This window comes from Penicillium macrosclerotiorum, assembly GCF_028827735.1.
Source record: "Penicillium macrosclerotiorum strain IBT 26536 chromosome Unknown utg000002l_segment0_segment0, whole genome shotgun sequence".
Lineage (NCBI taxonomy): Eukaryota > Fungi > Ascomycota > Eurotiomycetes > Eurotiales > Aspergillaceae > Penicillium > Penicillium macrosclerotiorum.
In genome coordinates, this window is record NW_026643082.1 from 4,185,007 (window position 1) to 4,210,183 (window position 25,177).

Below are 25,177 nucleotides of genomic sequence, written 5' to 3' on the forward strand. Positions count from 1 at the left end.
CAAATTGATGGGATGGCTTTTGAGGGCGGGCTTTAACGCGCGCTGGTTTTGCTTGCTTCTTTCGGGGTTCGGAAGGGGAGCACAGAGCAACTTAGAGCGAGTGGGAGGGAACAAATGGAGTGACAGGCGTTTCGTTCCTTGATTCCTGGCTCCCTTTTTTCTCTTTCTTCATTTTCAGTTCTTCCCTTTCTTGCCTTTTTCGATGATTCCAATTTTTCTTCTTCCGCCCGCCCTCTTTTGATATGAGATATGAATGACGACGAAGCAAGATAACGGCCTTTTCACGGATTTGCCTTTTGGTTTCGCGTTTTTGGTTTTATTTTTTGACCTGGTGTATAACGATGTTATTGGCGCTTGAGCTTCATCCTCGCTTCCTGGCAGTTTGTTGGGTTTATGTGCATCGCAGGTACTCGTTGGGGCATGCTGTGTTGTGCGCGTGGGTTCCAGGATTCAGGGGTTTTAGGGGACACTCGGGGCTCAGGGGTTCAGATTGAATGTAGACGACAGAAAGACCAATTTTATACACATAGAGCATAATTTTAGGCATGTGGTGTTCAGATGCTGTTCCCGGGGTTTCATTAGGGCTGACTGGACTTATATGGGAAGTTGGGGAAATATTATCCTGATTCTTGGCTTCATAGAGACGTCTTGTTTCGTGACCGCGGTGCCTGTATCGCCCTCCAAGTTACCCAGTGGCTCGACAGGCCATTCTAGCCTTATCTTTACTTGAGTCATACCAAAAAAAATTGCTAGCTGCTAGAAATACAAATGGCCAGATGGGTAGCGGCCACATAATACATAAGATAAGATGAATGGTGTACAGAAAGTGGTGTACAGAAAGTGAGGGTCTGTACAATTTTTATACCCACAATGCCAACCACAAGCCACTATCGTACAGCCAATATTTTCTTAGGCACCGAAGGGACATATTTTGGATCATCCCAGTTAGCCTTCAAATCTTGGATTCGCTGTGTGAAAGAAGCATCCAGGTGCTGCTCAGACTCTAGAAGGATCGCAGCGCCTTCTTCAACCATTCCCATCTCGCGAGACAGTAGCGCCAACATAAACGCCGCGTTATGGTCCTTATATGCCCGGGCGAGCATGTACCACTCGAGAGCGAGCTGGCGGTACTGCGTGCGGGCGAGGAATGGGCTGGTGAGGGATGATAACCATTGTCGGGGGGCTTTCCAGAAACTGGGGTTCAATGCAGCATCATCATCCGGTGCGGGGGCGTTTGTAGCTGCGGACTGTCCAGCGGCCCTTTCAGCATTTGTTGGGTATACACCGTGGTAGGTCAGGTAATAGAAATTCGCGAGGAAGAAGCAGGCCTTAGCGTGACCGGCCCCCGCAGCCCGTGACATGCATTGCTCGTACATATCCAAGTTCTTCTCGTTCATCATGATGGAAGCGTACTCGGCCAACGCGTCCGGGTCATTGTAATCGAGAGCCGCAATCCGTGTTGCCTCATCTGCTTTCCTTCGACTGTCTGGGGAGTCGTGTAAGTCATTGTACGCCTCGTGAAGTAGCGCATACGTGCGCCAAGGCGAGTCCACAAGCTTCGAAACGGTAATATCCTCAAAAATAGGCTTCGTCCGCCTGGTGGGCGACAGATAAGGAAGTACCTCGTTCTCTAGGAGTTTGAACGCTTCCTCATACTTGCCACGCAGACCAAGAATCTTTGCGTGCAAGGCTATTGCTGGCGGATAGCCCTCCTTAGCTAACTGCTCCACAAGCTCCGTCCACTCATTTCGCGGCGGGGCCTGGGTCCATTTAATGAGACGGGCCTGGGTCATTACCACCGCTAAGCGTGCTTTCGCCATCGCACACGAAGTGAGAATCCATTCGCGCAGCCAAGAGTTAGATGAGATGAGAAATCCAATGCGAAAGACGGTGTCGACATCTACAGTAATAGAACGTAAGCACTTGCATATCGTACACCAAGCGTCCCGAACTGCATTCAGCCCATCCTGGGGTCACTTACCAACTGAAATCTTCCGAATGGCTTGCACATTGGGTTTGTCCGAAACAGATGCTCTGATGAGCTTCGTACCAACGTCTTTGAACGTCGCAAGGCTGATAGCCGAAGGCAAGTACCCATCCTGAACAGCCGCGTCATATATTGAATCTGCATGTTGTTCAAACCATAGCAACCCTTGCTCGCGATTGCCCTCCAGTCGAGGCATGAACATGCCCTGGTGGCTCACATGTTCTGCGCCAGCCTTTCCAATCCCTCGAGCTGTTTGTGTTTCTCTTGTTTTCGACCGTAGACGGGGAGCTGGTCTTGAGTTTGGCTTGGCATTGCGTGTCGGGGTGCTATGGAATGATCTTCTGGTTACAGAGATGCCGTTGGAAGTGGTGGTGAGGGTGAGAGGCTTTGCGGAGGGTACGGAATGATAATTCGCGCTGTAGTTCAATACGGCAGGATTGTGCGCGGATAGAGTTTGACGAATTTTAAGCCATTGCTGGAGAGCAGCTGAGGGTCTCGACATGGAGAACAGCTGGTGAGTAGAACCAGGAGTTTCAAGAGACGAAAATTGGGATTTGGTCGAGGTTGCGGCCGAAGCTGGCAAAAGGTGCGGAGGTCGGCGTTCTTCCGCCTTTCTAGTCAGTGCGGACAATCGCAACGGCCGGACGGATTTTGTTCAGACAAATCGCTACGCTGTATTCTGCTCGATGCGAAACTCCTGGAATTTACAAGACTACAACATTATTTGCTCTTTTGAAATATGCTCAATGCGTCAATTAATCAAAACGAGCCCTCTGTACCAGACGGGTCCAAAACACAATGCGTATAATGTACATTTGCCCTCACACGACCAGGCCCAACAACGCTCAAGAGATAACCTCGAAGCAGAAATTTCCCACATGTGCAAACCGTGCAAGAATACAACTACAGAAAAGAGGAGAGAGCAACAGCAGGAAACAACAGCTCCATCCAAGTCCGTCCCATGTTTTCGCCGAACAAGATTGCAGATTTTCTTTGGGTTTGCGCTTTTTACTCCATGATGACCTTCGCGCCGAGACCCTTGAGGGTCTCGATAATCTTCTCGGCCTCCTCCTTCGGCACAGACTCCTTCATGATCTTCGGCACGGACTCAACGAACTTCTTGCTGTCCACCAGGGAGAGGCCAAGCATGTTCTTGACCTCCTTGATGACCTTGGGCTTGGAGGCGGCCTCGAATGACTCGAGCTTGAGGTTGAACAGGGTCTTCTCGGCAGCAGCAGGGGCAGCTTCCTCTTCCTCAGCGGCGGGGGCGGCGGCGCCGGCACCAGGAGCAGCGGCCATAGCGAAACCGCCAACGGGGAGGTCGGGGATGTTCAGACGGGTCTAAACAAGGCCAATGTCAGTGAAAATCACACATATACGGTATTTGAGCAGATGAGCCCTTAGCACAAAAGCCAATTGGCGTAATTGATGCGCCAATTCACGCATTGTATACGTAGGCGAGTCAACGGCTCGACATAGTACTCACCTTCAAGCTGGACACGAGGTCGGCAGTCTCCAGGAGGGTCAATGTGGAGATCTGGTCAACAATCTGTGCGATCTTAGGGTTGGTAGGAGCAGCAGCCGCAGCCTCGGTGGACTCCCATCGCCGGCTGCTGGGTGTGCGGCGGGCTGTGTATGTGGTCGCGATGCGCAGGGAGGATGGGCGGACGGAGCCGGAGAGCTGTCGGCAGCTACGAGCTGCAGCCTGGATAGAGAGAGACATTTCGGAGGGCGTGATTGGGTTGCTTGGAGGAGAAAAGAAAATGAACACGCAGTTGGGGGAGGGAATGACAGCTTCGACCGCGATAGCGAGCGAAAAGAAAGACAAGAGTTTCGGGGAAAATCTAGGTGTCACGTGTGTTGATATTATGTAAGCATGGGCATTTTCACAGTACGAGCAGTACTAGCCCCCGGCATAATGAGATTTGCGCTATGAAGTATACGAGAGATAGGAATGGTTTGGTGTGGTCGTAGATCAGCTGTATTTCGAAAATCAAATGATCTCCTATGGACCATCCATCAAAAGTATTACAAAATGGTGTTGGAATCATCTAGCTCATTTATTGGAAAAACCGAGGAACCATGATAAACAAATATCCAAACTAGGCCAAAACACTTGTTATTTTATCTCTTCTCATTGTGCTTTTTACCATATGGATAAGTCTTGAACAAGCCCGTTATGTAGTGACTAGCAAATGTTGTCGAAGTATCGAAATGAAGCCGCGATCGTGGTTCCATCAAGGAGCTGATCGATTGAGGGCGAAACTGGGCCGGAGCCAGTTGCGCAAATAAGGGACGATAGAAAAATCATTCTCAACGCTATTTTGATAGCTCTGGGTCTTTTTGAAGCTCCTTTATCAATGCTGTGTTGGAAATATCGGTTCTTGAAAGTCCAATATTTGGTTGGCGGAGAATGCAGAAACCCGAAGCTGAATGCCCACCAGAACGAACATATCACTTGCCTATCAATAGTGTCGCTGCGCTGATTTCGGCCTGAAGCATTTGGAACTCTGCATGAATTATAATACAAATTCATGATGGGTCAATGGAGGTGGATTTTGTCTTTATCAACGTCCAAGGGCCAAAGGATGCCCTGCAGCTTTCCAATGGACCTACCTCAAGTCCACTATCATGTAACCCACTAACAAGTCAAGCGATATGCTGAGTTTTTTGTCTTCAAAAGAAAGCCCTAGTCTCTCCAGAATATGCACTGGTGATTCAATACCAAGAGAACTCGGAGTCCAGTAATTCTTCTCTGAAATCAGCCTCAATATCGCCTCAGATTGGCGGGCTTCGCGCTGACCCTTTTCAATCTTACCCTATTGCCGGCCAACCCTAGGTTCCACTCCTTGCCGGCCGCTGTAACTTCTCTGTCAAATCGACTTACCACAAAGTGAGAACAATCTAATATGCCAAAGACTGAATCCACATGGCTGTTGATATTCTCGAGCTGGACCTGCTTGGAAATCACGGTCTCCTAAGAACCAACTTTCTGCCTCTCAGACTCCTCTTTTTTCTCCATGATCATGCTTCTTGCCACCTCATAGTGTGCCTCTGTGGAAGTTCAACCTCATGGTATCAAAATACATGTGCTACGTATTTCTCAGGCAGTACCCTTGTGCCGGGTGAACTCACGCGAGATCCCAATTCTGGCCATTATGTCCAAAATTATCGCGAAAAGATTAGTCTTGAACCAGGAAAAATTATAACCCTGAGTACTGCTTGTTTCAAGGCATATCATAATGCTGCAGAGCCAGGTGGAGAATTCCTGAACGGGATATAGCATCCCAACCGATCGACCCACATTGTTGTCACCAATAACGTATTGCGAATTTGCGAGATGCTCCACATTTTCCCATTGTAGATATCTACTGACATACAAAATCTTGGGCATTGGATGGTTTACATCACAGTACGCTCAGGTATACGCATTCTTGGACATGAAAAGCATGCCTGGTCACCAACCCGACACAAAGAGTGAAGATTTAGTTATCCCATACGTCTTATCATCCGCCTGTCGAGCTGTGTTGTGCCATTGATCCTAGCAAGTCTCTAGCTGAAAAGGCTACAATCACCGCGAGTGTGAAGAATATTCAAATCCATAGCGCACTTAGAATGACCTGCGTCGACCTCAACCTTGGCCTTATTAAGATTCAGCAAGTGGACAAGAGGAAGCCATGGAGAAACTCAAGGGAAAGAGCCCATCAATCAAAGTCGCCTTCTGTTAAGGCAATCTGACCTTTGCCAGGGAAGTCAAGAAGCTATTCCACGATGTGATTCATGATATTTGATACGCAAACCTTGTAGTCAATACAATTGACAAGGTGCTTAAGAATTCTATTACGGAGATCAGCGACTGTTTGCGCACTTCACCCTGTATGTTCTGAAGGATGTTCAATCTAACAATTTGACAAGTGGCGTGTGCATGGAACCTCAATCTCGCCACATTAATGTCAATGATATTCCTCTAGGGCTAATGGACATATGTATGCCACTCGCATGCGTCCTATCTCTTTCGGGATTATATTACGAGAGATTCTCAATATCACTCTTCTATTTACAAAAATTCCCGAACGCGGTTGAACTTTAAAGCAAATGATAATAGGCAATCGTTTGATTATGGCTGAGGACATTGCTTCAGCGATTTTGCTTGACACAGATGGCGCCTGGATTACTGGCCGAGGTGCTGTTACTAATGATGAATGAATAACTCGTTGCTTGAGCACCGAGGGCTTAGCAATACGCTTTTCCTATATTTCTAACTATGATGGATTGGAGGCAAACACATGATCTGGAATCAAGGTGTCTTCAAACATTAATGGCATGAAGATGATCAGCGACAGATAGCTAGAAAAGTGTAAAGGTAAGGGCACAGATGGCACCGTGAGTGCCAAGTGAACTGGGCAAAATATTGACCAGGCAAGTTCAGCCAGATTGGGTATTATAGCTGTGCATGAGAATCTAGGGCCGAGACAAGACTAAGGAAGAAGTTGATGGGAAGTGCTCTAGAGTTAATGACCATAGGAGGTCCTACTGCGAACAAAAAGACCTCGGTAGGAATATTTAAGTCTGAAGAGGTATTGGTTTTTATGTGGAGATGTACTATTATCATACCCAAGCTATACACACAAGGCGACTTTTTTTTCTCGTGATATCGTACGGAGTTCTATCAACGTCACAAAGTGGGTTCAAATGCCCTCCCTTTCTAGCCTAAATGATTCTCATGTCGGATATAGCTAAAGATAAGAAAGAAAGGGGGGTTCCACCATTTCACATCATTTAATCCTCATCCCAGTTGGGGTTGGGACCTGGCGGCTTGGGTCCGCCCGCTTGCCGGGCAACAATGATTTGGTCCACGCTCAGCACGGTCCGGGCTGCCTCGCTGGCGAGACGGATGGCCCAGCTCTTCGAGGCCAGCAGGTCGAGAATGCCCTCCTCGACGGCATCCAGGGTGCCAGCGGAAGAGCCGACCTCCAGGTCCACGCCGGTGGTCCAGTACGGCTCCTCCTCGTCGGAAGAGCTGCCCTCCTCTTCAGAGGCCTCAGCGGCGTTGGTGCGGTGGTGCGCGGTGTACAGGCGAGAGAGAACCTCAGTGGCATCCAGGCCGGCGGACTCGGCCAGCGTACGCGGAACCACTTCAAAGGCCTCGGCGTACTTGCGAATGGCGTGCTGCGGCAGGCCGGGGGTCTTGTCAGCGAAGTTGGAGATGCGCTCGACGAGCTGAATCTCGGTGGCGCCGGCGCCGGGGACGAGACGCGGGTCCTTGGTGATGGCCTTGACGACGTTCACACCGTCATCAATGGCGCGCTCCACGTCATCCAGGTGGTTCTGGGTAGCGCCACGGAGCACAATGGTGGATGTGCGGGTGACAGCATTGGCGTCTTCTTGACGGAACACGGTAACACGGTCACCACCAATCTCGGTTGTCTCGACGACGTCGATCTGGCCCATCTCGTCGGGCATGGGGGCACCTAGGCGGGCGAGGGGAGTAGCACCGACAACGCGGCACAGGCGGCGGAGCTCGAATTTGGACAGAATCTTGATAACCAGAATGTTGAAACGGTTGAGATAGTGCATGGCCAGATCGCCGATGGTGGAACCGGCAACAACCACACGGAGGCCGGAGTCATACAGCTCCTTGATGGCGGCCTCGAGGCGCTCTTCCTCACCCTTGGTGAAGTCAACCATCTCCTGGGCATTCTTCAGCAGAACAGTGCCCTTGGTCTCGGTCTGCGAGGTGTCGATAGGGCAGCTGAACACACCAACCTTGGCCCGGCGGGCCTGCTTGACAATACCATCCGGCTCCCGGCCGAACACCATACCCTTCACCACCTTGGACTGTTCCAAGCTGCCGCCCATAATCTTGACCACACGCACATTATCCACGTTGAAGTTGAGGGGGTTTTTAGGCAGCACTGCGAGCACGGCCTCGGAGACCAAAGCAGCCAGGATATCTTCGGTGCCGGACTGCTTGCTTGCCACAACGGTTCGGAGGGCCTTGCTGAGCTCCGTTACAGAACGCATCTCCTTCAGGCGGTCAACCTCGAGATCTAGAACGCACGAGATAAAAGCATAATTAGCCCAAATATTCCACACAGTGTGTCTTCCGAGTACCAAGCATCCCTGAAGGCGCCCACCAACCCTTTTCCGCAAAGAATCACGGGAACCATACCTTCAAGAACCTTCAAGGCGAAATTCTGAGCCTTCTCATAACCGGAGACAATATCACTGGTCTTCAATCCCATACGGATCAGCTCCTCCGCCTTCTTTAACAGCTCGCCCGCGAGGACGATAACCAAGTTCGTGCCATCGCCCATCTCTGCATCCTGTTGCTGACTGGCCATAACCAGGAGCTTGGCGGCGGGATGGACAACATCCAGCTCGCGGAGGATCGTAGCGGCGTCGGAGGTCAGGATCATCTTCTGCAGGTGGTTGATGACGATCTTGTTGCGGCCGTAGGGGCCCAGGGAGGTCTGGACAGTTTGAGAGATAGCCTGGCAGGCTTCAATGTTGCGAATGACGGCACCATCTTCGGCATCGTGGCTGCAATTGAAAAAAAGGTGGGTTAGCTGGTGCTCTTTTTTCGTCTCTTGCGGACTCGCCCAGATAAGGAGGTGGGAGGTGGTCTCCGGTGCGGTGGGATGGTCCGCTCTGAGAGTGTCGTGCTTGCTCGTACCTCTGGTACCCGGCCTTGAAGAGGCCCTGCTGGGAGGGCCCGGGGAGGGATAGAGACATTATGAGAGGTCGCGTCCGAAGAAGATGCGACTGAGTAAAGGGGGAAAGGTCGATGGGCTTCTCTTAGTTGTGCCGGGGAATTTTTGGAGCTGCGGGCGACGGGCGACGGTGGGTTTGCGTTGTTTGCACGAGGGGAACCCGCCAGTTGACCTAGAGGTTCCCCGCTTCTGGAAGTTAAGAACGCAAAAAAATACAGGTCACTGCATGTTCTGGAAGTTTATGCTTAGTCAAGAGATGGGTATCGTATATATTTTTCTATTATACAGTAAATGCAGCGTGCCCCCTTGGGGCTTTCTAACTGTCATCTGTCATGATCACAGCTACGATCTTTCACCATCCGTAGGAGCTCTGCGAACGGTATGCTTTCTGGAAGCTGGGCACTTTTTGACAAGAAAGTGGACAGTCAGTACTCGAGAAATTCCGAAATTATGCAAGTGTCTAGCGAGATTGCTTACTGTAGCTTCCGAGGGTACTGCATCCATTATCCGCATAGATCGTTTCAGCTTTCTCAAGCCTAAAGCAGGTTGTTAGCAACTATATTTGATCACCGTTTTTCTTTTTGTCTCATCTTACCATCCTCGAATAGCTTCCTCGCGATTATAACTCTGGAAAAAATCAGTGATATTGTCCATTACGATTTGTTCGACTAGAGACTTACCGAGGGGTGGGTCGACATGAACTGCGGTGGTGCGGATTTCTCCTGTTGCTGCATGCGATGCCATCTAGCAGACTAATTAGTCCACGTACGGCCAGACTGGCTTTATTAGCTCTGATGAACAAATTTCAGACTCACAATCTGACCGCAGCTTCCGGATTGAAGCACGCCTTCGCCATCATCACTAGCAACCAGAGTTAGCCACCCCATCTATACTCGGACCCAATCCATACATACTCAATCCAATATTGTCTGCTTCCGCCTAAACAAAAGAAAGAAAAAAGAACAAGAATTAGCAAATTACAATTCCAACAGTCTTCATTAGAAGACCACCCAATTTCTGCGCAACTCACCTCTTGCGTCCGCGAGTTCGGCAAACTCCACATCAGATTAACCAGCATCGACGAAAACTGCCCGGAGACATCGAAGAGCAACGAGACCAGAAAGACCGTCCCCAGCGTCAAGAAGCTGTTACTCATCCGCTCCGCCGGATGCCGCGCTACAACATGCGCAATTTCATGTCCCAGCACCGCCGCCAGCCCGTCCTCGTCCTGGCAAATCGGCAGAATCCCCGTGTACACAAAGACCTTGCCTCTAGACGATGCATCAGACCGCGTTAACTCCAGTCGTCCTAAAGAAAACCGAGACCTCGTCTCAACCTAGCTTCAGTGGACTAACTCACCCCGGTAGTACGAACGCGTTCGCGTTCCCGTCGTCTTGGATCACATGCACCTTCCAGTCCGCACCCTCGATCGGCGCCTGCGGAATCAGCCGCTGCAGCACACGGTTCACGGTCTGCGCGATGGGGTGATTATCCGGTAGAACTCTCCCGCGTGACTGGGAGAGGACTTCGCGGTAGCTCTCGGCGCCCATCTTCAGCTCCTGCGCGGCGGAGACGCAGTTGAAACGACGGCGGCCGGTCAGTTCGACCACTTCGGTGTTGTAGAGGTATAGGCCGGAGATGCCGAGGCCGATGATAACAAAGTGTTGAGGCTTGGATTTGTGGACAAGCACGTAGAAGAGGGATTGGCGGGGGCCGCGGTTATTGAAGCGGTTGTATTGGGGCTGTTGGAGGCGTGGGCTATGGGTGAAGAAGCGGCGGGAAGCATAGGATATTTGACAGGCATGAGGTAAGTTTCGACGGAAGGGAATGCTGGATGTCCATCGTGTGGGTGTTGAAAGGTACGTTCGAGGAGCGTGAGAAAGCAATTTTGCGTGTGGTTGCTGCTTGCATGTGTATGAAGGACGGATGTTGCGCAGTGCGCGCACGGCAAGTTGACGAAACATTGTCATGATCCAAGTCGCATTATTTACAAGCAAAAAAGGCGAGTTGTTGCGCGGGGGAGGGAGTCCTCCAGGTGGTTGGGATCGACTTGTGTGACTCAAGGAAGATGAAGGCGTGGAAGCCGCAGTTGAAGCCAAGAGGCCGGCGATAAGCAGACCCCTTCGGCGTTTACGGCGAGAGGCGGTATCCCTTGGTTCCAACGCATTTGGACTTTGCGGATCAACCGCACAGAGTACAGGACGTGGACTTGTTTTGTTAAATTCTTCAATAAGGCTACTGCATAATAGAGGTTGAACTCTTATTCCCTGTACTAATAGCGCGCTATAACCCCAAAGCCGATTATTACAGACACAGGATAGGTCCAACTAACAAAGAAAATAGACACTCGTGCTAGAATGTTCGGTCTAAAGTGACACATAGATTGTCGTTATTCACAAGGGTAGTCAACGGGATTATGCTATGGCTATATATCAAACATGGAGGGGGAGCAAGCGGAAAAAGGTCACAGCAGATCAGTTCGTCACAGAATATGTCCAAGTGCAACCAATGGCCCAAAAAGCGAATCAATCATCCAAAATCAAACGCAAAAAAAGATACTCCTTCATTCTCATCGCAAGCCCAGGGGAGAAATAGAGTAAACCTGGCCCATCCGCACACCATACCTGCGACCGCCAAGCAATTGCAGAGAAACAGAGATGTATGTCCAACAAGGCACAAATCCAAGCAAGAAAGTGGATAAGCGGAAACACATCGAAAACGAAGACCCTGGTATCATGCTGCAAAGTCGTGGTGGGAACAAAGTGGTATCATAGGGGAAGTAAATATGAAGGGAAAAACAGGGGGGGGGGGGGGTAAGAAAATGAAACAGACGATGACAGATCACGAGCAATATGAAAATTGGAATGAAATATGGGAATATGGACGGTATAGAGGGGGAATAAGTCATGAACCGACTCCGTGAGGGCATTATATATGAACCCGAGATATGAAAGCAACGATGAACAAGAAGAAAGAAAATATGCAAAAAGGGAGTAAAGGGGTGGATCGCCAGGCCATTACTCCTCGGTCAAAGCATCATCACCCATCTCACGCCAGTCCTTAGATCGATCGGTCAAGCGACGCACACCAGAAATTCGCTGCGCCCAGTGAGCTTCGGAGGGAGTACGGAAAGTGTAAGCACGTTGGGAGGAGATCACGCCGATGCTTTGGAGCACAGCCTTGCGGGAATCACGACCAAAGACAGCAGGGTGGTTGATCCATTCAAGCGCAGAATCTAAGTCTGCATTCAAAGCAGTCATGGTCTGCGCGTCAACGGCGGAGGCGGGGGTGATGGTAGCCGTGTCAGAGGCAGAGGAGACGTGGCTCTCAGCAAAAGTGGAAGACTTGGGGGAGGTCGAGTTCGGGGTATCGCCGTGGCTGCCAGAATCGCTGGTACCCGGTGTCCGGGATGCGGTAGGGGGCAGGGGGGCAGGCCACCTTTACCGAGACCCTTCAGGATACTGCGGGTCTCGTTCAAAAGATGCTGTCCACGGTCGTGTTGACCACGGGACACAAGCGTGAGTGCCCGAGTCAACATGTCGGAAGTGAGCAGCTCCATGCGGCGCTGCACGATAGAGGGGAGAGGGGGAATTGGAGGAGTAGAGGGCCGCTGGTTGCGAACTCTGGGATTTGGCGGGAGCATAGTGATGGCAAGGAGAGATGGGCGGGGTGAATGAGTGAGATGGCCGTCACGAAGAAGATCTCCATAGGTCAGATCAGCCTGGATCAACGGGACTTCTTCCACACTCAACACTCGCTGCTCATCACCATCCAATCCACCGCCGAGAGCCTCCAGACCAGAAACCAAACTCTCCCAAGGATCCTGAGGCATATTGTCCTGCGTAGCGTTGTCTGGCTGGATGACCAGTTGCACCAAAACATCGCGCTTGTCGCCAAATCGGAGGTCTCCCAAAGCGGCTTCCGCATCTTTTCCAGTAGCCCGTTTAGTGGTGTGCAAAGCACCGCTTATCTTGACAAACTTAGCCGGAGAACCTTCCGGCAGGCGAAGCTTCAGCTTCACATTCTGATGAGAAGTGGTCTGCATAGCACCCAAGCAACCAGCCACACATTCTCGCAACATCATCCAATCCTTCACATACAGATAAGATCCCTTGGTGCGAGTTGACAGTTCGATCATTGTGTCTGGTTTGTGGGTCAGACCGAGACCGAAAGAGTGGATGCTAACTTTGGCAGCCTCGGCGCGAGACACAACGAAATCAACACTCTCTGGGTCCGAGGTAGAGGAGTCGCTGATCAGGAGGATGGTGGACACTGGGTTGTTGAACTTGCGCTGCATCAAGAGATCCATGGCCACATTGGCACCCTCGACCACATCGGCGCGAAGGCTCTTCTGCCCCACGGGTCGAATAGAGTCAAGGATCTTATTCCAACCGTTCCAAGACTTAGTGGTCATGCCAACCAGAGGGACGCCACCGCCGCTTGAGCCAAATGTCACCAGGCCCATTCGATCCCGGGAGCCCAGGTTCTGCACGAGGAACTTGAGTGCGTCCCGAAGCAGAGTAATCTTCAGGCCTTGCATCGACGAAGATACGGGGATCACGACGACGAGATCTAGTGGGATGTGGAAAGAATCGATCGAGGGTGCCTCCATATCTGGGTTGGTGTAGTCGGTGATCGCTGTATTGTTCGACTTGCCCGCACCATGCGACGAGTTCAGGGACGCTTGTCGCTGGATACGACTGGTCCGATAATCTTCCTCCTCCGCGCCAGAGTTATCAAAGTCGTAATCGCTAGGGCGCGAGAGATTCTCCACAGGATGAAGATCCATCAAGGCCCGGCGCCAAGTCTCAAGCTGGCCGCGGCTCTGGAAACGGAGGTAAAAGCAAGGCAGTTCACTGACGGACAGATTGAGGGACAGGACAGGTTCATTGGATGCAGCCTCGATGGATTTCAAATGCTTCTGAATTAGGATGGAACCTTTCAAAGTGCAGCGTGTTGGCTTGCGGTTTTCTTCGTATTGACGTGAGTCGGGCACTTTCTTTTCTTTGACGCAGATGAGCATCTCCGCGAAAAGATAGCATTCCAATTCCTGCCACGAGTCCCGGTCCTTGCCCACGCGCATTTGGCCGTGTAATCTCAGTTTGCCAAACCTAGAGGTCTAAATTAGCTTTCCGGCTTAATGCGCCGCTTGAAATATCAGACATACCGTTGGAACTCAAGGCCGTGCCAATTGTCCACGCGATTCCTCAGGTCTTCGGCAATCTCGTCCAGATTCTCCGCTGGTTCGTATTGGATGGAACGAGCATCCTGTGAGCCTCCGTAGCGGCCAACATACGGCTCATCGGGCTGCGACTGGCCTGAAGGTGTGTAGCGAAGATCGTCTACGTCCGGACGCCAATTGCCCTCAGGCACTTCCACCGTAATCAGACATGTCAAAGATTGCTGCTGGCGGGATCGGTTCATAGTGGGAAATTCGCTCCGCACGGTCACAATTGGGGCCGGAATAGGATTCTTGCTGACACCCGGGCGAGGGCTCAGGTCAGACTCCATGGCCTGTACATCGTAGTCATGGCGGCGCCCACTGCTCATGTGCTGGCCATCTTGGTAGTCCCCGGAGGAGCCCGCGGCGCTCCCGTTCCGAGAATGTGGTTGACGGGGATTCGAGCCCACGGTCAGTCGTTCCACACGTTCACGCTGGTTTGTTGTGTCGCGGCTGTCTCGCCGGCTATAGGTGGACTGTGGGGGGTTGTGTCGGCTACCGGCGTCACTCGGTGGTCGCCGACTCGATGGCTGTTCCCATGGTGTTGGCGTCGTCAGACCACTCCGTGTTGTGGACGTGTCGCTCATCGTCACCGAGCGTACAATATTGCTAATTTTTTCTGGTGGGTCTGCGTCAGTCCAATCGGCCCCCTATTCTTTCTTTTTTTTTCACATGCGATTTTGTCATTGCTTAGATGTTCGGGGGAGGAGGGGGGCCGCACGCAAGGGGCTGGGTGTGGGGAGGGGGAGGGGGGATTTTTCTGTTTAGGTAAAATACGAACCTATATCCAAGACATTTCCACCTCGACTCGTGTCCAAGCCTAATGGAGCATTGCAGGTCGGGCAGTATTGCGATTCAAATTCACGGATATACTCGTAAAAGCAGGCTTCGTGGGACACATGGCTGCATGAGAATTGGAGGACGCGCTCACCCCGAAGGGTATGTTCCAACGGCTCCTCGCAGACGGCACATTCACTGCCGATAAATGTCCTCTCCCTGCGGGTTCGGCTGCGGTCGACCTCCATGGGGCCGGTAGTCTGTCTGCCCGATCTAGAATTGAAGGAGACGCGCGAGCGATTGGAATGAGTGGGTTGAACGGCGGAGTCGGGGTAACTCGAATGAATTGAGTCGGCTAGTGTGGAAGGCGCTCGGGGGCGAGCCGTTAAGCGTGAGGCGTCGGTGTAGTTAGAGAGGCTGCTCTCGGGCCGGTCTGCTTTGCTTCGAAAAGAGCGAAAAGGGGAGCGGAGTGAGGAGCGGGAAGGTGAGTCTGGCCGCGATTGAAATTCTGCGCATCACCGGTAACCATTAGCCATGCGGGGAGGAGCCAGAATTGCCAGCTGACGGGCGACGACAATGCGATTGCGCTGCAGAACGAGGAGAGAGAGAGGGGGGGGGGGCCAAGTCGCGGCCCGGTTGCGCCAATTGGGGCCGGAAAAAAAGAAAAGAATGTAACGAGGCAGCGAAGAATGGGGCGGTTTTCCAGAAAAGAAGAGAGCAGAAGAGGGGAGAGAGAGAGAGAGAGAGAGAGAGAGAGAGAGAGAGAGGGTGAAAGAGCAGGCAAGAGAGAATGCGAGTGTAGACCGTCGGAAGATAGAAAGTGGAGGTGGAGGTGGAGGATCAGGAGAAGGATGTGGATAAAGAGGGTGAGGGTGTGCGTGTGGTTTTAGGTCCAACCATCGGCAATCTAGAACCCGGACGTGCCACAGGTCTCAGATGTCACGAAATCGATCGCAGCCCGGGCTGGATCTGATCGTAGGATAGAGAAACCGGGTCGCAAGGCCGTTGGAGGGCAACAGCTGGCGATAGGGCTGTGGATAGGGTCGTGGATAGGGTCTTGAACAGGTGGATAGGCCGTGGAGAGAGGACATGGGGAGGATATAGAGAGGATACGACTGGAGCACAACACTCACCGGTTGTAAGATGCTTCTTCCTCGCACGCCCGAAAAGACCGATTTCAGGTAGATGACGGTTCGAATCGCCCGTAGATTCCGATCTGGGCGAAAGTCGAGGTTTCCACATGGAGGGTTTCTCCCAGAAACCACAAGGTTTAAAGGTTTCGAGAGACGGTGGGGGAGGAGAAGGCGAGAAAAAGAGGCGACCCCAAACAAGAAACCGGAAAAGGAAAAAAAAAGAAAAAAGAAAAAAGAAAAAAAAAAGAGGAAAAAAAGGTATAACAAAATACCGGGAAAGTTTAAAGAGTACAAAAAAAATTAATCAATTTAATCCCATCCCAGCAATCAAGAGAGGGGAGGGGGGCAGCAATGGGGAACGAGGAACGAGGGAACGATCGCACTATCGGAAAGCGGACTAGTCCGTATAAGCGCGGTAAATATACCACGTCTCAGAATTCAGGAGGACAATGGCAATTGTTGCGAGGGACTTGATGGGTGTCGTTCACGGAGGAAACAAAGGTACGGGGAAGAAGGAACGTAGTCGAGTGTACGAAGAACCCCTCACGGTCAAGCGCGGAGTCCCGTCAATGTCGAGGCCGGAAATGTACCAGGGGGACACGAGGTGGATGGGGGCAGCTATACCCTAAGTGTACTCCGTACTCCGTCCACGACGCCGTACGGGAGGACAAGCGGACCCGGTTCAGAGTCCAAGGAGTAAGGAATGTAAGGAATGAAGAGGACTCTGTATGAGATTGTATGAAGGAGCGACAGGGGGTCATGGAAAGGTTGAAAGGAAAGCTGATCACTGGAGGGGGGATAATTACAGCCGGCGCACCCTAGTTTCTTAGTCGCCTTAGCCCTCTTTTGGGTCACGGGCCCAGTGTCGCTTCGGGAAAAAAAAAAAAAAAGAGAGGGAGACAGAAACGCAAAAACACATAAGTTGTGAAGAGGGGAAATGGCGATCGCAAGTCCGTGGAACAGGCACACGGTATCTGGAGAGCACGATCGGATCCACTGGGAACCGCTTTTCCATTCTTGCAGGCTCTACAGCGTACTCTCGCACCAGCTGGACTGGCTGCCGACCCTCGAGACTGGAGCGCTAGCGACTGGACGAGCCATGGATTGGGGGCTGGTCCTGGAGGATTCAACTGGCTGGTTTCGCGTCATCCAACATGGTTGGCTCAGATGCCCCCCCTCCAAAGGATGGATCCCGTTGGGTCCTGAGCCGTGGGTCGGGCCAATGCCCCCTGAAAGAAAGTCGCCCTTGACTCTCTTGACTCCATTAGCGTCATGATCCATACAGAAGCATACAGCTCGACAGTCGGACCATCGAGAGAAGTCGATAATTCCAGGTCGAATGGTGGCGAGAGAGAGAGAGAGAGAGAGAGATCACGAGGGAACTATATCGATCCCTTCGATCGCGCGTCAGAGCACGGCAGACAGAACCGAGGGACTGCCGACTTCCCAAAAGCTCATAAACCAGCCTATGCAGCGGCAATGAAACGATCACAGCCATCAGATAAGTTTTTACCATTGCGAGGATTCGGCGAATTTTAGGGACAAATGTTCGTCTCCGATCGGCCCCTAGTGCGGTTGAGCCGTATGGATATCATGGATATCGCGATACCCAGACCCGAGTGGAGGAAAATCAAATAGATTAAGAGGTCAATAGAGTAATCTATTCATCGGGCACTAGCGACTCCTGTAACTCCGGTCTCCATCGGTGGAAGCCAAAGAAGATTCCATCCCGCATGGCCCCCCCTCTCGTCCCCTCCAAAAAACGTGGTTGGATGACATACAGGTTCGTCCGGTCGTGCATCTGCGACTCCATTCTGGCCGTCGAGATGCAGCTTCCCCCTTACGTCGTGGCCCTGGGTTCCTCAATTCTTCGCCTCTGACTGGAGAGAGATTCTGCTGAGTTCGTACTATGCGCCGCTAACCTCGGCGCCACTGCAGTCTACTGCAGTCTCCGACTCTCTGTACCTACCGTAGTTCTCCCTCGCCTCCATCGTCTCCAGTCTGCTGCCGGCTCCAAACCAAGATCCAGCTCTCCTGCATGTACTCTGTCCTCCGGACGGAACACCAGAAGTGGGAACAGGGCAAGCTGGAATCTGAAATGGGAAGGTGAACGGGCCTGCGTGGAGCCCACCATCCCCTTCCGCTGCTTCAGGCGTGCCCCTCTCACGCAGGACGTTGCTGAACCGACAGCATGATCAAAAAAGATCCACATCAGAAACATATCCATTCCCGTGCGGCTCTCGCCGCCCCAAGATACGCGTTCAATATCAAATCCGATTGAGGCTGTCGGTCTCTAGCCTGGCTAACTGTTTTCGTCATAGTTGCGAGGTTCGATCAACCTTCATTGTACATAGTTCCCACTCCGCTCCACCTGTTGGTTGGGCACCATGATTCGGGTCGTGCTCCAGAACCTCGCATTTGGTGCTGTTCGTGCGATTGATTCTGTTGGACCCAGGGTGCTGGTGCCCGAAGGAGCCGAGCAGGCACCCATGGTTTAGGGCGGAGGGGCGAACTATCGGGAATCCTGATCGGACTCCAGCCGGACCGCGATGCAACGGAGGGACGGACAACGACGGGTTTTCCGTGGCCGATCGGAGGTTTTGTGGAGTTGTATACTTAAACAATGCTGCGCGTTGACAAAGTGGTCGAAGATTGGCGCTGTAGACGCAGCTGCGTGTCGAAAATATATTTCTTGCGCCCGCCTGCAGGGCCGATCGACATGGAGCATTACCGTGGAGAAAGGGGATTCCGGAACATCTGTAAACAACCCGCGGACCGTGATAGCCCGACCACACCTCGAATACCACCTTGTCAATACGGGAGAGCCTTTCTTTGATTTCTCCTCTGGTTGACAATTTTCGCCTCTCCCTTTCGCCTCTTTAGTTTGGGCACGCCAATTCTCCCCTGCCGACACTGAGGGGTCAGTCATCGTGGGAAGGCCTTCCCATGGAAACGCGGTTCTTCAGGATCTCTCCTTCTCCAAATTCTCCAGATCTTCATTTTCTCCAACTGCTCGGCAAAGGAACCATTGATCATAGTCGACAGCCATTGGCAACCATTGAAAACCTCAACATCTTTAATTGTCGCCTCAACCGTGGAACCGGCGATCTGCCATGATGACTCAGCCGGATCAATCCCCGGGTCGACACCGCCCGCGGCTATTCTTACTGTGATTGGCGCTTGGCTGCCGAACTTTGTCGATCTTCTTCGAGACGTTTTCTGTCACCGCGAAAGTCGGGATTCTTTTTCAGGTTCAACCAGCACGACTGAAGCTTTGGCTCTGTCCTAACTTTCCGGCACGTCATACCTGGGCCCTTATCAATCCTCGCCCATTGGAACGGCTCGCTGAAAACGGTAGCCCAGCAGATGTCAGGGACTTTTCGGCAGATATCCTGGGGACTTTCACCCGGGATGATCTCCTGGCGTGGACCATCTTTCATCTCCTCGCCGAAGAATTGATGGAGACAGCATCTGTGGGCCAGATCGGACCCCCTCGCCTTTGGGCCATTTCCAATGAGTGCAATCCACCGTCTCTCCGTCTAGCATTCCGAACGTAGCCCCTCTTCTACTGCATGCAATTTGCCATCAATGTCCCTGTTATTCTGTCCCCTTTTCCTCCCCATTTTCCGCGCCCAAGCCAATCGTTGCCGCGCGCTCTGGTACTATGACTACATATGGCATGGCCAATCCCTTCCCCACACCAAGGAGCGCCCCCCCCCCCCCCCCCCCCCCCCTTTTCCCTCCCACCAAATAGCGCTGGTCGCGATGCGCAGGTAATAGGGAGTAGCAGGAGCTAGGAGAAACTATCGTGCACATCACCGGGGCATCGCACGTACTCCAATCTCAAGTTTTCGAGTAACCGGGCCCGGTTGGCCGCCACGGTGGGGTTTCCAATGTCGCGTATATGGCGATCATCCCCGGCACTGGTTTTAGAGGGTGTGTGGACGGCTCGGGTCCTCGGCCTCCTGTAGCGGGCCCTTCTTTGGTATTACATACAGTTCCCGTCCCGTCACGCGCTGGAGACTGGGTTTGACATGACTAGGTTGAAAGGGGCTGCGAAATACACATTTTGCTTTGCTCTGGAGACAATTGCCTCACGAGGACGGACTATTGGCATCGTACGGATTTTGCCCAGCTTTCCAGCTGGCGCTATGTTATTTTCCTGTCATATTTTAGACTGTGGACAAGTCAAGTTTAGGGTCTGTCGCTGCGTCTAGGTTGGGCTTTTTTGGCATTGGATCTGTCGACTAGGCCTCTAGATCCGCGCCTTGGCGGAACGTGACGAGTCGGAGAATTTGTCGTGGGACCGGGGGGGGGAGAGGGGGCACCAAGATGACTCGTAGTATTGCCCAGAGTATCAGAGGGAAAGCATGTCAAAGTCTCTCTCTCGGTACAGAGTACATGGCGTACTCCAGATAGGGGAAATAGTATGTGCTCTGTAACTTGTAACTTGGGCCGGTTGGGCTCCCCGTCCCCCGTCCCCCGTCCCCCGTCCCCCGTCCCCCGTCCCCCGTCCCCCGTCCCCCGGCCCCTGAAGAGCTGTCAACTTTGGCCCTACGGAAATGAAAGGCCCCATCGGAGACGTCAATCACCAGATAGTCACCACAAAATGTAAAACGAAAACATGAGCAGGCCGGGACTTCTCATGGAAAGACACGAGTCATGTCGCGCCTCCACTTTCATACGACGATCAAACTCTGACGGCGTCGCCCCAACAGCATTGCTCGACTATGTCCAGAGTAAACAGGGGCCACTACAGGTATTTGAGATCTTCGACATGGTACCAAAAACAAGGAACAAAAAAACTACTAGGTCTCCTCTTCACACGTTCAAAAAAAAGGAAATGTTTGACTTTGGAGACCCAAAATTCAGCTCTCCTGTGCAGATGGTCTAGCTTGTAGTCTAGCAGTCGCTCCTGATGATCTTCGCCGTTGGAACTTTGCAGAGCGGAGACGCTCCAGTCAGCGCCAGAATCTTCTCCACCGGAGCAAAGCCCGGCCAAAGGGGTGGCTTCTCGCTAATATTCCAAAATTCCAGTCTTGGTCTTTGGAATCGCATATGAGGGTCTTATGTACAGAGTACGAAGTCCGGACTAACTACATAGCATTTGGCTTTACACAACGTGTTCCCCGAGTGCAGGAGTTGATCGGTCACATATAAGATAGACATTCCCGGCCCGGCCTCGTACGTACTTCCTAGGATCCGTGCTTAGGGGGAAACAGGTCGAGCCGGTGTTTCAGGCTATGAACGACCGACTCTGGCCAGAGTTCGGAATTACATGCCCTCCAATTCCTAGCGTCCCAGCCTCTCTCCCTGCTCCCACAGACTCGGTCGGACAATGCCTGCCCGAAAGTAGATCCACCGGAATATCGAGCCTCTCATCCTGTACCAAGCTTCCTTGTTTCCCCCCAGCACGACCCTATCTAGGAAGCAGCCTGAATAAGGTTTGGAAATGAAACGCCCTACGCTAGCCTGGTTGCGCGACTTAGTGGGTGGCAGAAAAGCACCTAGGGCCCCCGCCGTTGAACTAGGTGCATAATGCATGCTGGGGGCCCTGGGAACTGGCGAGCGCTGTCGGAGAAGGTCTGCAGGGAGACGGGCGCTGCAGGTCGCAGGGTTTACGACGAAGTGCAGCGACGTGCTTGGCGGGGGCTTGTCTGTGGTGCTGGTTTGGGAGGGTCGACGCGACAAGCAGGTGCTTGTCACATGCTACATCCATGCAGTTGGGGAGGTGTGCTTTACTACAACAGGGAAAGAATGCGATCGCGTTTTGGGATGGAGGATGCGAAGGGCTATTGGTGGTGGTTGCGTTCTGCATGGATGCGTTTCCTTTCGAGATCCCCTTAGCAGGTTCTGGACCGCGATAAGGAGGGGGCGGAGGCGGCCGGTGGAGGTCTGTCTGGCCGATGTATGGAGGAGTATGTAGGGCATTTGGAATAGCCCTGCCCGGTCTATGTATGCCTATCTAGACCATGTAATGTCTGGCGGGTGTGGCTTTTCTATCCTGGCCGCTGCCGCTTTTGTGAAGGGATGCTCAGGCTCAGGCTTAGGGAGTAGATGCCAGTACGGGTTCAGACTCAGTGATCACATCAAGCAAAGATATGTAAGGCTTGGCTAATTTTCAGTGATCGCATAGTGACCGCTTAGTGACTCCTCAGGAACACAACGTAAGTCACTGGCGAGTGGCTACCCCATCTATAGATTCAATTTTCGGCACTGAAGCTTTCCAATACCGCTAAATATATTGATTCAATCTATCTATTAGGGCACTGGCTGATTATGTGCCCTAATTTAAACTATCTAGATCACTGGAAAATATGCCTAGTGGTAGGCTGAGCGCCTGTAGTAGGCTGCCGAGCAAGCTCTGTAGTATTAATTTGGATAGCTTCAACACTCGCTAGCAATGTTGAATCTATATTCTTAGATTCGACGACTGTCAGACCTTGCTAGCTAGATATCTTGCGATTTAAACGAATGCGCTTATGGAACTTCTTCTTGAATCATCCTAAGCCCTATAGGACGAAGCATAGTTTTATGTAGCGTGTTGAGGTAAAGCGGAATCACTTTATCTAAGTGAGGGCTGTTGAGGGTCAAGTCAGAGGCCCAGATTTTGGACTTGGGTGAGGGTCTTGGTGAAGTCTCATCATGGTTTAATTAGCCAGACCCTGTTATAGGCAAGATTAGCGGCTCTCCTTGGCTAGGTTATCGCACCCTTCATCTGCGCATCACGCGGAGTTGGTTGGTACTACCTGGCAGGACAAAGAGATGGTACTCTGGTTGGCACTCCATGGCGGTCTTATGTATCAAAGAGTATTTGATTCTAAAGCAGATAAATCAGCCTGAAACTTCAATTACCACAGACTATATGGCACTATCATCCACTGGAGAAGACGAGTTGAGAACTAATATTCTTTTCCTTCAGCATCATAAGAAGCCTCTACGAGCTCTCAGAATGCTCCAAGATTCTTTTTGGGTATACAGAATCTTGGTTGAAGGGCTGGGGATGATCCATGTCCTCGCAAATCAAGTGACGAGCAGATCTGTCTGTAGCCTTGATAGATTGACGAAGTAGGTCGCCCTGCCACTCTAATACCCCGAGGAAGAGCTTGAAGTATTTTATCTATCCTAAGAGTCCTGAATAGCTTTAAACTATATCAAATTCTCCAAAAAGTCTCTTTCGATCACATGTCATTGGTTATTGACTTTCAGAATCCCCAGTGATTTTGTACAGTTGTATGAATGTCAACATTTCACTTTTGTATCACCGAGGTTCCATGTCTGCTTTCATTGCTTTTCAGGGCTGAGAGGGGTTGCAACCTTGCAAGCTGAGACTCATATGGGGCATCAGTGTGTACTTAGAGTACATAGACAAAATATTGCAAGTAAATAATTAGAAAGATTCTTTTTCCTTACCCGTGTATACCAAGAATCAAAATAGCATGCTGTAACAAGTCCAACAGCAAAGCATACAGCAGCTGGATGGTGTTTTAGAATGGAGTCATCAAGGGCAACAATATGATCTCACAACCTACCTAGGGTGATATTCATATTATAATAACCGACCGCTGTGGACAGACCGCCCGACACCAATGGTCTCAACATTAGCCTGAGGTTGAACGTGACCGAATTCATTCCAAAAGATCTCGATCGTCCACCGTGGGTGCCGAAAACACAGGGTTTTCTTGACTCAATAGCTTGCAAGACGACTAGTTCCCGAGATCCATTAGCATTCAGTCTATCTACAAATGGCAAAGATGATCTTACATCGTGGACAGGCTAAGAGAGCATGGGAAATCGAAACCTATCCTTGCTTTCAGAAATTCATGCTCCTCGACTTCGATCTCTATAAGTTTACAAGTTACTTGTTCGTTTTCGACCAGGTCAAAGCTGGCAAGCTATTCCTGGATCTGGGCTGCGGAATTGGCCAGGACATACGACGTCTGGTTCATGATGGAGCCCCATCGGAAAACCTGATCGGCCTAGGATTGCGACAAGCCTATGTTGATCTAGGAAACGAGATGTTTCAAGATGAATCTCGCCTCAAGTCTACGTTTCTGGTTCAGAAATCCTTTATAGACACGCCTAAGATCATGAGCCTCGTGAAGAAATTTAAAGTGATCAACTCTGGATACTTCATGCATATGTGGAGCTGGGAGAGGCAAGTTGAGGTAGCAAAATGCATGATCCATCTCCTGGCTCCAGAGAAGGGCGCCACAATTACAGGAGTTCGCTTTGGCAGTCGTTCTGCTGGAAAGTGGGACGCTGCGCAAAAATGGTGAGATGTTTTACGCAATATAGAGACATTGAATAAACTTTGGCAGCAATGTGCAAAGGAGACAGGAACTGTGTGGGACTTTTGGTGTGCTGTTGAAGATGATGACTTCTGTCGGGATCTGGATTCTGAGGCCTGTCATTTAAGATGGGTGGCAGAGAGACTGTGAATTCTCTACTATAGTGGCATGTTTGCAGCTTTATTTGGGCGCACATACAATCTTTTCAAGCTTATTTAGTAGAGATCAAGCTTTCTCTCATCTGGCCAGAGTAGGCGGACGCGCAGTATCTTCGTTCGCCTCGCAGCGTTTCTCTTGCCACAGCTATGTTCAAAATTGGTAGCTCTATAATACCTTCAACACCTCCGTCATTTTACATGCGTTAATTCTTCCTTAGCTCTACTCCCAAATTTCGACTCTCGCGTATCTTTTTCTACGGCTGTTGTCTACGTCTTTTACTCCTCGACTCTCTGTGGTAATTTTTTAGAGCGTAACTAAGCTCAATTAAGCCGGTCAGCCAGCTCCCGATTCTCACGCTCTAATCATTGAATGGTCGTAGTGGAAGACCTGATTTCAAATAACACTGCCATACATACCGATAGACCCGATGCTTAAGTTCAAGGCTAATAAATACCTGTGACCCTTCGCTACTGACTAGCCGTAACCGTCTTCGATATAAGGCTATAGGCGAACTCGGTTGGGTAGAACTATAAGCCCTGGTTACTTATATGAGGAATCTACTTCAGTGTATAGAAGATTTGAGAATCGATAGGATGACCACTTATAGACATAGGCTGCTATAGCTTCCCGGAATTCTTGTCCAGTTCCTGTCCCAGGAGTTTCCACGTATAATTTCCTTAGAGTACACCCCCGATCTGGAATGGATTAGCTTGGAGACTTCTACATCGTGAAGCTGGAATAACTTCGTGGCAGGTATCAAGGAATTACACAGAGCCCTAGGAGCCCACAAAGATATAGCCCCACGCAACATGATGATTGTGAAAGATTCTTCAGATCGGGTGATTTGGCTCCATTTTGATTCGGTGCACGAAATTCGCGAAGATAGAATCCTTGAT

The 25,177-nt window shown here is 51.2% G+C and overlaps 7 protein-coding genes across 7 annotated transcripts; 2 read left to right on the forward strand and 5 right to left on the reverse strand.

Annotated features, from left to right (window-relative positions):
- Positions 1–887: 887 nt before the first annotated feature.
- Positions 888–2,489, reverse strand: N7462_002647 (uncharacterized protein; the record flags this gene model as incomplete). Its single annotated transcript, XM_057074373.1, has 2 exons — positions 888–1,900; positions 1,982–2,489. The coding sequence occupies 2 exons, from the start codon at positions 2,487–2,489 to the stop codon at positions 888–890; spliced, it is 1,521 nt and encodes a 506-aa protein (XP_056938014.1).
- A 506-nt stretch (positions 2,490–2,995) lies between these two features.
- On the reverse strand, positions 2,996–3,710 carry N7462_002648 (mitochondrial 54S ribosomal protein bL12m; the record flags this gene model as incomplete). Its single annotated transcript, XM_057074374.1, has 2 exons — positions 2,996–3,328; positions 3,474–3,710. The coding sequence occupies 2 exons, from the start codon at positions 3,708–3,710 to the stop codon at positions 2,996–2,998; spliced, it is 570 nt and encodes a 189-aa protein (XP_056938015.1).
- Positions 3,711–5,602: 1,892 nt separating this feature from the next.
- N7462_002649 (uncharacterized protein) lies at positions 5,603–6,077 on the forward strand (the record flags this gene model as incomplete). Its single annotated transcript, XM_057074375.1, has 2 exons — positions 5,603–5,710; positions 5,841–6,077. 2 exons carry the CDS (start codon positions 5,603–5,605, stop codon positions 6,075–6,077), a joined length of 345 nt encoding a protein of 114 aa, XP_056938016.1.
- Positions 6,078–6,766: 689 nt separating this feature from the next.
- N7462_002650 (chaperonin-containing T-complex subunit CCT8) lies at positions 6,767–8,722 on the reverse strand (the record flags this gene model as incomplete). Its single annotated transcript, XM_057074376.1, has 3 exons — positions 6,767–8,037; positions 8,160–8,530; positions 8,664–8,722. 3 exons carry the CDS (start codon positions 8,720–8,722, stop codon positions 6,767–6,769), a joined length of 1,701 nt encoding a protein of 566 aa, XP_056938017.1.
- Positions 8,723–9,052: 330 nt separating this feature from the next.
- On the reverse strand, positions 9,053–10,664 carry N7462_002651 (M48 family metallopeptidase; the record flags this gene model as incomplete). Its single annotated transcript, XM_057074377.1, has 8 exons — positions 9,053–9,102; positions 9,178–9,236; positions 9,296–9,327; positions 9,381–9,444; positions 9,516–9,561; positions 9,615–9,639; positions 9,731–9,971; positions 10,060–10,664. 8 exons carry the CDS (start codon positions 10,662–10,664, stop codon positions 9,053–9,055), a joined length of 1,122 nt encoding a protein of 373 aa, XP_056938018.1.
- A 1,053-nt stretch (positions 10,665–11,717) lies between these two features.
- Positions 11,718–14,946, reverse strand: N7462_002652 (vWFA and PH domain-containing RING finger protein; the record flags this gene model as incomplete). The annotated part of the gene is made up of 4 exons (XM_057074378.1): positions 11,718–12,044; positions 12,098–13,811; positions 13,868–14,540; positions 14,703–14,946. The coding sequence occupies 4 exons, from the start codon at positions 14,944–14,946 to the stop codon at positions 11,718–11,720; spliced, it is 2,958 nt and encodes a 985-aa protein (XP_056938019.1).
- Positions 14,947–23,576: 8,630 nt separating this feature from the next.
- N7462_002653 (uncharacterized protein) lies at positions 23,577–24,110 on the forward strand (the record flags this gene model as incomplete). Its single annotated transcript, XM_057074379.1, has 1 exon — positions 23,577–24,110. The coding sequence occupies one exon, from the start codon at positions 23,577–23,579 to the stop codon at positions 24,108–24,110; it is 534 nt and encodes a 177-aa protein (XP_056938020.1).
- Positions 24,111–25,177: the final 1,067 nt, after the last annotated feature.